Below are 18,073 nucleotides of genomic sequence, written 5' to 3' on the forward strand. Positions count from 1 at the left end.
TAAAACTTATGATAAAAATACTATCCTCTGGAGCAGCTAGGTGGCGTAGTGGATAAAGCACCAGCCCTGGAGTCAGGAGTACCTGGGTTCAAATCTGGTCTCAGACACTTAATAATTACCTAGCTGTGTGGCCTTGGGCAAGCCACTTTAACCCCATTTGCCTTGCAAAAAAAAAAAAAAAAAACACCTAAAAAAAAATAACTATCCTCCTCCAGAGAAGATTCCTACTGGAGTCTGAAGGCAAATCAAAGCATACTTGCTTTTTAACTCTAATTTTTTTGGGAAGTGGGGTGGGAAGTTGGTCTGTGTTTTCTTGCACAGCTTGACAAAGATGAAAATGTTTTGCAAGACAGCACATGGATAACCTATATCAAACTGCCTGCCTTCTCAATGAGGGAGGGCAGAGAATGAGGGAAAAGAATTTTGTACTTAAAATTTTAAAAAACAAATTATTTTTTAACATTGCACATAATTATAAAGATATAAAATATTTTAAATAATAAAAAGTAGAGGTTTTTCAAGATATGAATGTGGTTCAGATCAAGTTACAATATTCACATTAAAATCATATGTTAGTTACCACTCTTAACAACATTAAAACAATTTAATGTGAAAAACCTACAAATAATAGCTTTGTATTAACATTCAAAAAGCTCTTTCAACTTTTAAAAGCTATGTCTATTATTCTATACCAGAAATTACTGGAAAGATGTCTTCACTACTGATTATCAATTTGAGCCCTTCCCCCTCCCCTTTAATAAAATTCCTTTTAAATGTACGAACTCTACTTTTTGTTACCTTTGCAACAACTTTCTAATTTTTGTGATTTTATAATTTTTATGCTTCTAGCTTAAATCTATATATCCAAATAGGTTTATCAGGAAGAATTTCTAAAACAGCATTTAAATCACTCTTGAAGACTTAAGTTGTAAGAACCACCACATCTCATACAGATGTAAAGAGTCATCTTGGGCGCACAATTCCAAATATGTTATGTAAGAGCAATAAAAGTTTTTATAATTTGGATATGTACTGAGTCAACGATATAATGATAATCAACAAGTCACCTGTGTGCTAAGTATTGGAGATACAAGTACAAAAACTGAAATGATCCCTACATGCAGTAAGTTGAAACTTATCTGATCATTCTTGTTAGAAATTTGTTTTCTTGATTTTCATTAGGCTTTACTCTAGAACCCTTCCTTATATTTCTTTGTCACACAGGTAAAATAAAAGAAAATTTTACAGCTTAACATCAACTTTCCACAATTTCAAAATTAAACTAATGTCTCCTGAATTCATCTAACATTCCACTCCTACAGTCTTAATTAGAGGTTTTCCATTAAAAAAAAAATTCTGTTTACTTTGGCTCTTAGTGTAGCATTCTTTTGACCAGTTTTCCAGTGAAAGATTAAAATTATACTTAATAAGCACTCAACATTCTAAACACAAATTTTCTTATAGATCATTCAGAGCAATCTCTCTGACAGTGCTGAATGCTTATTGCAGAAGCAGAATTGCTTAAGAATTCCCTAATAACCTTTTTATTTTTATGAGTTTCAGAAGTGAGCTTGGAAATAAGGAGCACCTTCAAAAAGCTTCAAAATAAAATGGTCCTAATTCACAGCAACATTGCTACTCAAAATATGGATCATTAAATTCATTTCATAAAAATTTCTTTAGGACTGTTTTCCTAAATGATCATCCTTCTTGAGCCATGGACTGTAACATGGTTATATAACAAACCTTTTCCAATCTTTCATAAAGCAAAGTTGTAATATATATATATATATATATATATATATATATATATATATATATATATATCATGGAGAGTGGGTTAATAAATAGTACATATCTGTTGCTACTAACTATTCATCAGGTAATAGGAAGTCACAAAGATAAACCATCAAAATTTCCAGGCTTCAACATCAGAACAAAAGTCATTTTCTTAATTTCTGATATTTAACAATTCTCCTAATGAAAAATCAATTGCAGACTTCCATTTGATTGTTATATTAAGGAAGAGAATAAATTAGTTTATTATGAATTTATCATTTTTAAAATACCAGTGCTGTCCTTTTTTTTGGTTTTTTTTTTTTAGATTTCTTTGCAAGGCAAATGGGGTTAAGTGGCTTGCCCAAAGCCACACAGCTAGGTAATTATTAAGTGTCTGAGACCGGATTTGAACCCAGGTACTCCTGACTCCAAGGCCGGTGCTTTATCCACTAGGCCACCTAGCCGCCCCCAGTGCTGACTTTTAAAAGATCTGTCAACTAGTCAGTTTTCTAAGAGCTGATCAAAGCAAAAAATCTTTACGTTTATTATTTCGATTATATAAAATTCATTTTTATCAACTTTAAGCTATGGAATAAAAACTTAAATCTTAAGTATAGTCATATTTTTCAGTGCCCCATTCTCTATAAGAACTTGAGAATTGCCCTATTGAGGTATATCTTTTAAATTTCAATTACTAATGTAATTTATGTACATAGTTTCAGCATGTCAGTCAGATGAACCAATAAGAGAACATTTGTTTTACAAACAATAAATATAAAGGGCACCCAAATATCTATTTTAAGACTCCAGCTGCCATCTTTTTTTTATCAGCTATACAAGGTTATTTTAAGAGAAGTGTGTGTAGTTCTGATCATCTTTATTTCTATTACTAGATAAGAAATAATTTTCACTCCACCCCTTAACCAGTTAGTATTTAATGTTAACAAAACAATTAAAGGGATGGCTAAAGCAATTCTAAGGGCTTCCTTTTAACTCTCCCCACAACTATCAGAAAATCTACCATAAGCACCAATACATTCCCCTCCCATAAACTCACAGTAGACATGTCCATGATACACTCTTCTACCCATCTCTACCTGAGAGCTACTTCCCTCAGTGGTCGTTTCCTTAAAGGAAACTGGATTGTCCTTATGAACTTGTTGCAGACCCTGTAGCATAATAATAACCTGGCTGCCAATATTAAATAACTGCCTATGCATTTGTCACCCCCTTCTTTGACTAAACCAACCTGCCTCTAAGGTTCTCTGTAGTTCTGTAGTGAGAACACTCTAAGCTTCATAGGAATGATGCTTGCTCCCTACAGGAACTATCCTAATCAAATGTTGATGGGAATATTAGTGGTTCAGAAGGACTATGTAGGATGGGGTCAAAATAAACTATGGTTAGTTCCGTAACATAGAGAATAATTTTTCTAACATCCCAATTAGTAAACTAACAATTATCTTCTTAACCATTCTATTTTTCTTTCTTTTTTTTGGCAAGGCAATAGGGTTACATGACTTGCCCAAGGTCACAAAGCTAGATAATTATTAAGTGTCTGACACTGGATTTAAACTCAGGTCCTCTTGACTCCAGGGCTGGTGCTTTATCTACTGTGCCACCTAGCTGTCCCTCTATCCTATGTTTCAAAAGTCGCACCTAAAGTTCCCTGTGTTAACCTAACCTCCTGCTAATGCTACTTCCATAATCCTCAGGACACCTTACTTGTGTGGACAGACCTATTCAATTAGACAACTGGTGAGGTTACCCCAATCTTCCACTCAAATTTTACCAATTGATTTGCACATACAGCTACATGTTGTGAAAGGGAAGGTCCATGGCTAATACACAACACCATTCAGACAGAATCTAACTGATCAGCTGCTTTTTTTGGAGGGGTCAGGGTAGAAGAAATGATGAAGGGGATGGGGAGGGAGAGAGAGAAGGAGAGAGAAAATATCCAGGTATGAAGTTGAGGACATAATTCCAGTTCACCACCAAACCTATTCCTTTTTTAAACAATTTACCCTCTCCCTTTATTGTTCCCTATCTATACCATCAAATACAAAGGGAATTAATCCTTGTAAGGTCAAAAATGCAGCATTACTCATATGATTTTGCAAAAGAATTTCTCTGGAAATACTTTAAGTAGAAGGGCTCTGTCAACTATCAAAAATCTTGAGGTACCACTCTAAAAATCATATCCTCATTAACCATTATGCTATTGATTCCTTAGCATGCTATTTAAATTTCTCCTACACCTTGAGTGAAAGTCAGACTCCTCTGATGGAAATCATTCCTCAGGAGATAGTATCCCTAGGGTAATAATGGGATAACCCTATGGTGTACTTATCATCTTATCATATTGTCCAATCTTTATTTTTTACTCTTGTTCTTATTGGCTTTCCCATTAAAGATCTTTTCACTGCAGAATTTAACATATTATCTAGCTGCAGCCTATTGATCCTAGTCTTCCTGTAATTGTTTACCACCACAAGAGCAATTTATTTTGTTTTGGTGAATTAGTTTTTCTAAAATAGCCAAAATGAGACAATAAATACTTGAATTTTCCATTTTTCCCCTTCTTTCCCTGGAAAATTCCTTAAGAATCCAATGATCAGCATTCTCTAACCACACCCTTATAATAATGACTCCAGAAAGCTGGTATTTTACAGTTTTATTTTATTATTTATTTACACATTACTAAAATAGTCTTGTTTGTAAGAGTAAACATAATTCCCCCTCTCCCCCCCACAAAAAATTATATATATGTTGTTTCCTTTCTGAGCCATTTCTGATGAAAATGAAAGTTCCCTCAATGCCCCCTCACTTTCCTCCTTCCATATCACTGCAAAAGCAATTTCTTAACTCTTTTACATGAAATATCTTAGTCTATTCTACCTCTCCTTTCCTTTCTCCCAGTACATTTCCTTTCTAACCATTGAATCCATTTTAAAAATATATTATTTAAAAATATATTATACCTTCATATTCAGCTCCCTCCTGTGCCTTGTCTATATAGGCTCCTTCTAACTGCTCTAATGATTTTGCTTCCTGTTTCTCTTTTGTGGAAACAACAGTTTTAGGGACTTCCGGCCAAGATGATGGAGAGAAGACAGGCACAGTTCTAGAATCTCCTGATCTCTTCCCTATCTATCACATGAAACAAACCTCTTAGAGGAAGTCTCAACTCAACTCAACTCGACTTGACTCAAGCAAATAGCAGAGTGGATTAAAAACCAGAATCCTACAATATGCTGCTTACAAGAAACTCATTTGAAGCAGAGAGATACAGATAGAGTAAAGGTAAAAAGTTGGAGCAAAATATATTTTGCTTCAGCTGAAGTAAAAAAAAAGCAGGGGTAGCAATCCTTATCTCAGACAAAGCAGCAGCAAAAATAGATAGCGTTAAGAGATAAGGAAGGAAACTATATCCTCCTAAAAGGTACCACTGACAATAAAGTCATTTCAATATTGAATATATATGCACCCAGTGGGACAGCATCCAAATTCTTAGAGGAGAAGCTGAAATAATTACAGGAAGACATAGACAGCAAAACTCTACTAGTGGGAGACCTCAACCTCCCACTTAAATCGAATCATAAAACAAACAAGAAAGAAATTAGGGAGGCAAATAGATTGTTGGAAAAATTAGATATGGTAGATTTATGGAGGAAACTGAATGGGGATAGAAAGGAATATACCTTTTTCTCTTCAGTACATGGAACTTATACAAAAATTGACCACGTACTAGGACATAAAAACCTAATGACCAACTGCAGAAAGGTAGAAATAGTGAATACATCTTTCTCAGATCATAACGCAATAAAAGTCATATGCAATACTGGGCCAAGGAGATATAGACCCAGAACAAAATGGAAACTGAATAACCTCATTTTAAAAAATGAGTGGACCAAAAAACAAATTATAGAAAGAATTAACCATTTTATCATAGATAATGATAATAATGAAACAACATACCAAAACCTATGGGATTCATTCAAAGCAACTCTCAGGGGATATAGTATAGCTCTAAATGCTTATATGAATAAATTGGAGAAAGAGGAAATCAATGAACTAAACATGCAACTAACCGCTCTAATAAATGAGAAGGTTCAGGAGTATTATTAGTATCATCTTCCCATGCAGGAATACACACAGTTCATCATCATTAAAACCCTCATAACTTACCCTTCTCCTCCACTCTATGCTTCACCTGAGTCCTGTACTTGAAGATCAAGCTTTCTGTTCATCTCTGGTCATTTCAACAGGAACATTTGAAATTCATCAGTTTCACTGAAATCCATCTTTTCCCCTAGAAGAAGGCTTCGGTTTTGCTGGGTGGTTTGGTTCTCGGTTGCATTCCAAGCTCTTTTGCCTTCTGGAATACCATATTCCAAGTCCTATGAGCCCTTATTGTGGATGCTGCTAAATCCTGTGTGATCCTGACTGCAACTCCATGATATTTGAATTGTTTAGTTCTGGCTGCTTGGGAGTTAACTTGGGAGTTCTGGATCTTGGCTATAATATTCCTGGAGGTTATTTTTTTTTAGTATCTCTTTCAATAGGTGATCAGTGGATTCTCTCAATTTCTATTTTTCCTCTGCTTCTAGGCTATCAGGACAATTTTCCTGTAGAAATTCTTTAAAAATGAAGTCAAGGCTCTTTTCTTGATTATGATTTTCAAGTAGTCCAATTATTTTTAAATTGTCTCTCCTGGATCTATTTTCCAGATCCATTATTTTTTCAAATTCTTTTGATATTATTTTATTGTATCTTGATTCCTCACAAACTCATCAGCTTCCTTAAGCTCCATTCTACATTTGAAGGATTTGTTTTCTTCAGAGAGCTTTCTTATCTCCTTTTCCATCTGGCCAATTCTGCTATTTAAGATCTTTTTCTCCTCATTAACTTCTTGAACTATTTTTTTCCATTTGACCTAAACCAGTTTTCAGTATGTAATTTTCTTCAGCATTTTTTTGGATCTCCTTGACTTGGTTTTCATGCTTTTCCTATATCTATCTCATTTCTCTTCCCAATTTTTCTTCTACCTCCTTTACATGATTCTCAAAATCTTTTTTTGAGTTCTGAAATATAACGTCTACATTTCTTGGAGGATTTAGATGTAGAAGCTGGAATTTTCTCATCTTCTGAGTGTGTGTATTGGTCCTCCATGGGAACAAAGTAATTGTTTATGGTCAGTTAACTTTTTTTTCTGTTTGCTCATTTCCCCATTTGCCTGGTTTGGGGGTGCTTCCTGAATTTTTGAGTATTATCAGGACACCCCCGCAAGGACCTGTTTCTTCAAGGTCTTATATGAGGCTCTGGACTGCTCTCTTGGTCTGTGCTTTGCTCTGTGGATGACTATAAGGCACTCCCCCCCAGAAATGGGGGGGGGTCCCAGACTGTGACCAAGGTCTGAGCACAAGAGTCCTGTCCCAGGGTCAGAGGAGATACCTTGACAATGTCCCCCCACCCCATCCCCTTACCTTCCATGGCCTGAGCAATCTGGAAGCAGCTGCCAGATGACTCCTGCTGGGCGGTTCTTTGGGACTGCTTCCATTTCCTGGAAACTGGGCTGCCCTGATGGCTACAGCCAAGCTGAGTAGGGACATGCTGGCCTGGGCTTCATGCTCACTCTGTCAGAGGTTTCCCTACTGATCTTCCAAATTGTGCCTAGTGTTCCCTGGGTTGCCAGGACAGGAAACTACTTCCGTTGCCAGGAGCTGGTACTCCCCAGGACCCAGGTGTGGAGGCACCCAGAGGGCTGTTCCCAGAAGAATGGAGCTACAAAACTCCAGCCCAATATTTCTGGCTGTGCTGCCTCCTGCTGTGGAACAGATCTTCCAGGTTACCTTGGGCTAGAGAATTGCCTCACTAGATCTTTCTGTGAGTTCTGTCTCTCTTTAGTTAGAGCCATAATGTCAAGGTTTTGGAATATTTTGAAGAGAACTCTAAGGAAAGGCTATTCTCATGTCACCATCTTGGTTCTGCCCCTCTTAAGGTTTTATTTGAAATATTTTTATCATCCTTTTTATCATTATCTAGTTATTATTACATGCTCAGAAATCTGTCATGTTTAGATTATGTATAAAATAAAAATAGATTATGAGTTAGTGCTTGAAGCTTTCTCTATAGAACAAAGCACATGAGTTTTTGTGCAGAGACATTATTAATATAATATATACAATATTAAGATCATTATAGGTTTACCCTGATATGAATAAAACAATACTCAGTTAATCTTTGGGTACCCTTAAATTATAATTTAAGTTATAGAGTTAAATAAAAGCAATAATTAAGGGAAAATCTGAAACAAATTAAATTGCACATAAACTCTTCTTGGAATTGGTATGGATCTATTTTCGATCAAGTTGTAAAAATCTGAATATAGTTTTTAAAATACCAACGAGTTTTTTCCATTTAAAAAAACTTAGATTGATATCTTTGGAAGTTTGTTTGTGCCATAATAATTTCTTTATGTATTTCTTTTCCATTGAATCTTTCCTTGTAACAAATGAGTGGAATATTCCCTCTTAAGAGTTAATATTCCTAGTGAAGTCCTCTCAGGGTTAAAAATCATTAAAACAAAGACAGACTATTACTCTTAGAATATTCCTAGAAAAAAAGAGGGAGAGAGATCTTGCATTCCCAGTCAGACACCCTCCCAATTCTGTCAGGGAGGGAAATAGTGGAATACTTCCAGAGAAGAGACCCTGCATTCTTAGTTAGCCACCTAGTTGATGATAGACTGGGAGAACAGTAGACTGTCTCCTCTTGTTTGATAAGTACTAAGAAGACCTTGCATACTCAGAAATTAATTCATTTAGACAGACAACAAAAGGTCTTTAGAAATCTTCTTCTGATATCCTCACCATCTGGATGGTGAGATAATATTCTATGAAAACATTTGATTCTTCTCTTTGTTACCTGGGTAGGATTATTGTGTAAAGATTCTAACTCTGAAAACCTTAATCAATCAGGTTGGAAGAGAGGAGCTAGGGAGGGGGGGAATTGCACTAGGCCATATAATCTTGCTTGACTGTCACCTTGGGGCAGGCTCCTTGATCTTCACTACCTTTGTGAGACTTGGAGTGTGCCCTTTTCTCAAGAAAAGCCAAAATAAACTTTTTTTTGCTCAGAGGAGTCTCCATGTTTTTTAAAGTGGATTTTTATCCCACATACAAAGAAGTACAGTTAACCAAAAATCAATCTTCATAGGAACTTTGTCTTAAAAGTTGACACAATATTTCTTTTTTTTTTTTTAAGGTTTTTGCAAGACAAATGGGGTTAAGTGGCTTGCCCAAGACCACACAGCTAGGTAATTATTAACTGTCTGAGACCGGATTTGAACCCAGGTACTCCTGACTCCAAGGCCAGTGGCTTTATCCACTACGCCACCTAGCCACCCCCACACAATATTTTACATCTGTATTTCTTCTTCACCTCTCTAAAGACAGTACAGAAATATATTTTCACCATCCGTTTTTGTTTTATTTGAACAGTATTAAGATATTTTAGCTAAGAAAATGAATTTTTCAAAATTTACAAATCCCTATGAGCCAGAGGCTTTCTTCTACTTTTTTGCTATAACAGAATGAGCATAAAATATATTAATATTTCCATAGTCCTTATTACATAACTAGTCTACTGCCTTTTCTAGTCAAACAATTTCTTTGTTGATACCATAGTCTGTTTACATTTCCATCATACATTTTTCCATTGGTCTTGAGTAGACCTCAATTCTTAGAAACTGAAGTCACATAGTACCACCCGAAAAATGATGCTAAAAAGGTAGTCCTCCCTTGTTACAGGTAGAAGCTTGGGATATTTAAAAGGATGGTATGACAGTTCAGCCCCTCTGTTTCATGCTAAAATCAAGTTCAGGTACCATTCATTATTGATGTGCAAGTATTAAGGTACTGACATTTACACAGCATTTGAAGGATTGTAAAGTACTTTACTTCCATTAGTTTATTAATTTCTCACAAATCAAACAATAAACATTTATTAAATACCCATCCCACGCTAGATACCATCATGGTTATCAGGTACACAAAGAAAAAATTAAATAATCTTTATCCTCAAGAAGCTTATGGAGTGAGACCACATGTACATAGTAAATATACAGCATTAAAAAACATACAGAGTAATTTTTGGGAGAAGGGCACAGGGAGCTGATGGATCAGAAAAAATCATGAATAAAGTGGTACTTGATCTGAATCTTTAAGTTAAACCAGGGATTTTAGGAGGGAAATGTAAGGAAAAAAATCACAGATATTATTACTACCTAAAAAAGATGATAGAGAAAATATCTTGATTTTGACCCATATTTCTACTTTTTCCTCCTTATGAAAGTTTTATGGGACTTATATGCTGTATTATATTATATTATTATGTCATATGTTGAGGAAATACAGGGACAGGCTTTAAAAATGATATTCTACAGAAGTTCTCATTTATAGCCACCCTATTGGGGCAGCTAGGTGGCGCAGTGGATAAAGCACCGGCCCTGGAGTCAGGAGTACCTGGGTTCAAATCCAGACTCAGACACTCAATAATTACCTAGCTGTGTGGCCTTGGGCAAGTCACTCAACCCCTTTTGCCTTGCCAAAAAAAAAAAACTTTAGCCACCCTATTCATTGGAAAGTTTCTTATATATTCCTTTATTTAAGAGAGATCTTTTTTTGAGAACAGACGTGTGAACTTCTCCATCTGGAGGATTCCCTGTGAGACTCTCCCTCTATTAATGCAGACAAGTATTTGCTCTGTAACTTAAAAATATTTAAAGCGGCCTGGAAGGTTAAAAAGTTAAAGGACTTGACTGATCAAACTATTAGTTTGCATGAGAAATGAGACTTGAACTTGAGTCTTCCTAATTCCACTCTATAACTGCCATGCTGACCCTCTCAAATCTTTTAGGATTCAATCCCTCAGTACAATCAATATTGTATTGTTTCTATCGTGATCATCCCTGAATACTTACTATGGTCTAGCTGGTCTCATTTTTGTTCATACTTTGGTCACCATCCTCCTCTATAAAAATTTTACATATGGGTTCATACTCTAAACTAGTACTTTGCTTTGCTTTTCTTAGTTTTCCAAGAAGATCAAGTATTTGTTAGATGAGGCAATTTCAGGGCCCATTTATCCTCACAGTATGTCAGATGATTCATATTTGTTAAACTTCCTTCCAAAATAAAGCACCAGGAACAGCAAAGGGGATGCAGTAGATTGAGCACCGACCCGGAGTCAGGAGGTTCTGAGTTCAAATGCAACCTTAGACACCTAATAATTTTTTTATCTGTGTGACTCTGGGCAAGTCTCTTAACCCCATTACCTTGCAAAAAAAAAAAAAAAAAAAGAAACTCCAAAATGAAGCTCCATATTGTCATTTATTCTACATATTTTCTACTTTTTTCCATCAACGAGAATAGATCTGTCTTACCTCTTCTAATGAAATCAAAGAAGTCAATGTCCTTTTATTAGATGTTGATTAGCATTTTTAGAGATCAGAGTATCATTGAGTATGATTTTATAACTATTAAAACTTAAGTTTTATTTTAAACTAAAAAGGACAAAAGACAATTACTAGGCTCCAATGTTCTCAAATCTAGATAGCTCAAGCTAGAAAAACAGTTCTTAAGAACTCCAAAAGAAAATGTTAATTCCTGCCTTCCAAAGTAAGCTTTACAAATATAAATAGCCTCATTCTGATAACCTGTAACTGAGGATATTCAAGGATTTGAAACTTATAGGAGATAGGACCCAGGATCTTGATTCATAGATGAAGCTGAATTGGGAAACAGAGAACAAGACCTAGTTTCAAAGTTATCAATAGTACCCTCCACATGCAAAAAAAATAAAATAAACTGCTACTTAAAGTCTATTTTTTATTTTTTCCTTTTTAAAAAAAAATTTAAGTGACTTGCCTAAGGTCACACTGCTAGGCAATGATTAAGTGTCTGAGGCTGGATTTGAACCCAGATCCTCTTGACTCCAGGACCACAGCGCTAGCCACTGGGCATTTATAGCATTTATACTTGGCCCCTCAAAGTCTATTTTTTTCATTCTTAGGTAAGGCTGAGTCACAAGGCACAAGAATTCAAGGGCAAGATTACCTTCTATGAAAGTAAGAATTACAGATGTTGACTAAAAGGAGGAACAGAAAGTGGGGGAAAAAGCACTGGATTTAAACTCTACCTCTGCTACTATCAAGTCACAATTTCTTTTGGCTTTCGTCTCTTCATTCACAAAGAAAAACTGATGTGGATTTCTAATGTCAAGACTACATCTGACAGACAACCTTTAAGATAAAAAGCTGCTACTCCCCTTTTGGCAGAAAGTTATTTTACACAAGTACTGTTCTATGGAGATAATGAATTTACCCTGAGTAAGGAGGAAGGGAGGACAGGTCCTAAAAACAAAGAGTAAAAATATCTCAAGTTTTCATTTAAACTTATCAAACGAGTTTCAAAAACATAAATACATTATCTTCTTCACTAATCAAAAAGGCATCAGCAAACTGTATACATCAATATCTATCTCTATTTCTATTCTAAGTGAGGCTGTCCAGGTAAAAGGTCTGTCCAGTAAAAGGCAGAGAATTGCTGTGAAATAAGAGAGTCATTAATCATATAACATGTACAAGAAGAGTTCATTCAGCAAGAAAATGATGTTTCAATAAGAACATAATACTGATTCAGTAGAACCCAGGGGCTTCCCTCCAGCACAGCACACTTCACAGACCAAAGAGGGGTGAAGAGATTAGTAGAAATTGTCATGCCAGGGAGTTACACCTTAGTATCCCACCACCAATCAGATCTTGAGGATTGTATTATTACCATTCAAAAACGAAACCAATCATTTCAGCTTTCTTAAAGCAAAATGTCACTCCTACCACAATTTCAATGAGTAGGAGGAATGAATATAAATATGACTTTTGTAGTTTGGATGCACACGGAATAAAGTAGTTTCTCTTCTAAGTATTAAATTATTGAGTGAACCTCCATTACAGTTACTAATAAAAACTGGTTATAGGTTATATCACAGCAATTGTCTAAGAACATTTACCTAAAAAAAAAAAGTTATTTCCCTACCTATTTAAATAGAAAACGTTTGTATTTCTGACAAAAAAAAAATTTATTAGGCTCACAGGATAATATTTTCTGATAAACTGTTAATGTAACATAGAGAAAACTTTTTCACTCAGTAAGTTCTTCTGATTATCCAGTTCTAAGTAAAGTCCATTAAAAAAATGAAGGCTAGAACACTAGAAAAGGTGAGATTTGTTCATCAAATAATCAACATACTGAAAGTTAATCCAGTTCAGCACTTTTATCCAATTAAATGCAACCAACATTTATTAGGCACCTACTATGTCTAAGATACTGAATTAGGTAGGAAATCTGAAATGTCTCTGTGTGAGTAGAATAGAAAGATTCTATGATGTAAATAGTGAAGGAGAAAACACCAAGCAAAAAGATGGTCTGTATGATAGTTCAAGGAAGGAAGCTGGAATACCAAATTCAGGGAAGTTAAGTCAAGGTCAATAATATAAAAGTCTGAAAAGGTGGAAAGTCATATTGGAGAAAGTTTACAAGCCATGTCTGCAAAGTTAAGTAGTATATATTTTATCCTAGAAGCAACTGAGAGAAGAAAGAAGCAGGGAGATCCACTGGAAATACAGTATTCTGGACTTGAAGTCAACAGTGACCTCAGTTCAAATACTATTTGCACTTTATCTAAGCAAGGCAAGGCCATATCAGTGAACTTTGAGGAGCCTCAAGTTTTTCCTCCTGCAAAGCAGGAATGGTAATGCCTATGAGACTAAACTCCAAAGTGCTGAGAACCTACATGACAACATATACAATATACTAAAGCCCTACAGTGATGTTACTTACCACAATTATTACACTAGACCAAATAAGCAGAGTGGGGAGACTGAATTTGAGTAGACTCTACTGGTCCAATGGTAGAGACCTTACATTGAATCGGCACATGAATAACAGGACAACTAAAATGTCCACCACATGGTTAAACTAACTACACAATCAGGATTAAGATCCTAGGTTTAGAACTAGAATGGACCTTAAACCCTATTATTTTACACATGAAGTAACTGAAGCAGAAGAGGACATCTGCTAAGTGTCTAAAGCAAGATCTGAGCTCTGACTTTTCCATCTGACATGTCAAATGTCCTAAGGAAAGTTCAGCCAGAGCTGGAATGATGAAGTGAACAAGAGATGGAAGGTCATGAACAGAATAAAGAATAAATGTAGATGGAATAAGATAAAGTAGGAATTGAAATAATAAAAGATTGTTATCAGATAAAATTACAAGGTTCACGGAGGTAAAAATTGTGGTGGTAGTATGGTACAAAGTTATGCTCATTATTTTAGGCAATGAATGGTCAAGTGAACTGAGAGACCAGTGGATCTGAAATATAGCTGACAAGTCAGGTCTTATAGAGATACTGAAAGGTTAGAAAGGTAAGCTAAATCCAATAAAAATAAATTTAATAAAAAAGTGAAGTTCTACATGAGATGTTTTTTGTAATCTAATTTTTTAAAAAATCAATTCCAAAAATAGAGGATGAGGTAATATAGACGGGCAACAGTTCTTGGAAAAGATCTTAGGGTTTTTCAATGGTCTTCAAGCTAAAAATGAGGCAACAGTGTGATTTGTCAGTCAAAAAGTAAAATGTAATACTGAGCTGAGTAAGAGTTATAGTGAATAAGAGAAGTGATAGTCTGGTTATTCTCTGATCTAATCAACAACAATTGATGTATATTGTAGGTGCCACATTTAAGGAGGACACTAAAAGCTGAAGCACATCCAGAGGACAGCAGCAAGGACTGTTTGGAGAGTAAAAGTTTTGACACACAGGAGGAAGCTGAAGAAGACATAACAAAGTATTTGAAGGGTTATCATGTATAGCAAGAGGAATTAAACTTATTCTGATTTTCTTAGAGGGAAAATCAGGAGCAATGGTGAAGAAGTTGACTTTAGCTGGCTATGAGAACTTCCTGGTAAATGTTATGACAAAAGTGGAATGGGCTACTAGATGTAAAACTCCATCTCATTAATTTAAGAAGGTGGATGAATATGGAAGATGGAGGAATTTTTATGGTCAGAATAGTTTCTGAGGTCTCTTCTAAATCTGAAACTCTTTGATTCTTTCTTACCAACTTTCCCAAAAATGACTAAAATTTGTTCATTTGAATCATATACGTGTGTGTATATATAGACACACTTATGTGTCTATGTATACACATATACATACACAGGCATATAGGTATATAAATATATATTATGTTCTCAGGCATAAATAACAGAACTGCCTAGACACCTAAACTACAGTGTTGTTCTATAGAAATAATAAAGTGACAATTCCTCAAAACTTTTAAAGTTGTTACTTCCACTTGGAGAAAAAGAAATGAAATTAGGCCCTTCTCAGTTCCTTTTGTTTCTTTGGGTTGGTACTTAACCTGTCTCTGCTGGCCCTAATAAAAGGCTGGTACTTTCAGAATCATCCCCCAAACCACAAATTAAAGATGGAGAAATGTTTATTTATAGTAACAATGACATTTTATCTCCAGAGCCTGAAACAAAGATCTTTTTCATACTTCTAAAATTCTCACAGGTGACTAGAGAAAACACTACAAAAAAAAACTATAAAATCATTGGGGAGTAAAGTTGTGAAGAACTAACTACTACAGGTTGGCTGATTAAACTTATTATATTTCCTCTGATAATTATATATTTAAGTATATAATTGATATTTAAATATTAAATATTCTTTAAATATATTAATATCCTGAACTTTAATACACTTTTCCTCTCCTTAATCCAACACTGCTTTGTAAAGAGATGTTCATCTGCTTCATTCTCAAAAATCTTAGTGATGTCTAAATAACATCACCCTGTAAAGGCCTATTTAAACAGATCACATATACAATGCTTGAAAAGCTGGTCAAACTCTCCAAAAAGGTTTTGCCTTTTTTCCGGGAGTACTTGGTTTCGCTTTGCTACCTTGGTCAATGCTAGTTTCACTTTCTTAAGAGTGTAAGCAGCATTCGATTAAATCAAAGGTTTGCAGAAAAAAAAAATATTAAAAATCTGAAGCTGGATCCATTTCTCATCAGACTGAAAAATATAGCACATTCCCACCAGATCCCAGTACTGCGATCTATTCATAATTTTGTCAGCAAGCACTTTAAGCTCTTAGTTAAGGTCCTTTCGAGTTTCTTGGTGGGGAGAGAAGAGTTGGGGAGAGGTCTGTCTGTAAAAGTAGGTGGGGTGGAAGTCACAAGATCACCTGTCTCAGGAAAATTCTTTCAAGATGGATTCTAATAAAGCAGTGGGAGACAAATGAGAAAAGTCAACACAAATGTGTCATTATGCTACCAACATTAGGTTTATGTGTGAATTTAAGTCTTTCATTGGTGTCTAATATTTCCTGTTAAATGTATAAGTTCTTCTGTCATACTTATACCAGGTTTTAAATACTTTAACTCGGAGGATTCATTTTTAAGCTAGAACACAACTTTGAAAAACAGGTCACCAGTTCTAACAAAGGTCTAACTAAAGGGCAACCCCCAAGACCCAGGCAACATTGTTACATGATTCAACATACCTACGCCTGGAGATTTGAAGTCATTTCTTCACAAAAGTAAAACCGTTCGTGTCTCCCTCAGAAAGTATAAAGGAAGCAATGACAAAAGTAATTTCTAGATTGTCAACTTACTCAAAAGCGGTACATTTTTGGACATGATCAGTGTGGGAGGGGGCAGCCAGGTGGCACAGTGAATCAAAGACCTGAGTGCATTTACTAGCTGTGTCACCCTGGGCAAGTCATTAAACAGCAAACCAGTTTCTTTACCAAGAAAACCCCAAATGGGGACATCACGACAGATCTACAACAAATAAGGTGTGGAAATGGTTTTGTTTGATTCGCTGCAAAAGTTTTGTTTTTCTCTTTTCCTTTTTTTCCTTTAGCGGGGGTTGGTGAGAGAGGAAATAAACGCTTGGAAAAGAAGCAGCTGGGCTCCGGGGGTCTCAGCTTCTAGGCTTTCCGCTTCCCTTCGCGCCCCCCCCCAGCCCCCAGCCCCGCTTCTCGGGAGGCCCAGGAGGCAGGTGAGTGACGCGGGGGAGGGGCGGCGGGGGCTCCCGGGCGCCGGGGGAGGCTTGTTACGAGGGGTCCTGCGGGCCCCCGGGGCCGGGAGCCGGGCCGGGCTGCGCAGGGGCTGCGGGCGTACCTGGCCCGGGGGCAGGCGGGGAGGCGCACGCTGCCTTCCCCACCAGCCTCCGGCGCGCGCGCGCAACATCAGCAGAGAAAGCAAAATACGCCATCCCGCGTGCTCGCCGGCCCAGGCGAGAGGGACCCTCCCCCGGGCACTCACTCACCGAAGTCCAGGAACTGCTTAATGGAGAGCGGCGACGGAGAGAAGCGGGAGTAGCGCTCGATTTGCTTGGGGACCGGCTGCTTCAGCAGCCACCGGTAGAGCCGCATCTTCCTCGGCCCCGGCTGGCGGGGCAGCGGCCGGAGGGAGACGGGGGAAGGCGGGGAGCGAGGCTGCCGCGGCGGCTCCCCGCGCCCTGTGCGCGCGCGCCCTGGCTCCCTCCCCGCCTCCCCGGGATCCGGGGAACGTTCGCCGAGCGCGCGCCGCCGCCGCCGCCGCCGCCTCCGCCTCAGCCCCGCCGCGGCGGCTGGCCCCGGAGCATCGCGGCCCCGGCTCTCCGCGCGCCCGCCACCGGGCCCCCCGACCGGCCGCCGCTTCCTCCTCCCCGCCCCGCGAGGCGGGGTTCGGCCACAGGCTGCCCCTTGGCCCGCACGTACACACCCGTCCCCACCCCTGGGGAGGCCGAGGCGGAAAGCCAGCCAGATCTGGTTCCTCATTGGCCCGGGCTTTGGCCTCGTTTTCGTCCCGTCCCCCCCCCCCCCCCCCCCCCCGCGCGATCTGGCCCAGCGCGAGGGTCGTGCTGCGCGGGGAGAGGGGCACCCAGCGGGGGCCCGGGATGCCCCCCATCGCTGCACGGGCCCCCACAGACACGGATGCGCCAGAGCTCCAGGCCCGCCCGGACACAGCTGCGATGCCCGGCCACGCGGGTCAGGGACGGACGCTCCAGCCGGCTCCCCGTGTGCCCACCCTCACCTGAGTGAACTCACCCACCCACCCCGAGGCGCTCCCTCGCAGCCGGCGGCCTTGGCCCCGCACACTCGATGTGCCTTCTACCTTAAAATGACGGCATTTCTGGCGCTTCATACATCACTCTTCTCTTCACTCGGGGC

The 18,073-nt window shown here is 38.1% G+C and overlaps 1 protein-coding gene across 1 annotated transcript in view; it reads right to left on the reverse strand.

Annotated features, from left to right (window-relative positions):
* The window catches only part of PDK3 (pyruvate dehydrogenase kinase 3), a 137,510-nt gene extending 120,022 nt beyond the window's left edge, over nt 1–17,488 (reverse strand). Inside the window, exon 1 of the mRNA XM_074214227.1 lies at nt 17,188–17,488. Within this exon, the coding sequence (XP_074070328.1) occupies nt 17,188–17,293 (106 nt within the window). The 5' untranslated portion in view covers nt 17,294–17,488. The remainder of the gene's footprint in view (nt 1–17,187) is intronic.
* Nucleotides 17,489–18,073: the final 585 nt, after the last annotated feature.

This window comes from Macrotis lagotis, chromosome 1 (assembly GCF_037893015.1).
Source record: "Macrotis lagotis isolate mMagLag1 chromosome 1, bilby.v1.9.chrom.fasta, whole genome shotgun sequence".
Taxonomy (NCBI): Eukaryota; Metazoa; Chordata; class Mammalia; order Peramelemorphia; family Peramelidae; genus Macrotis; species Macrotis lagotis.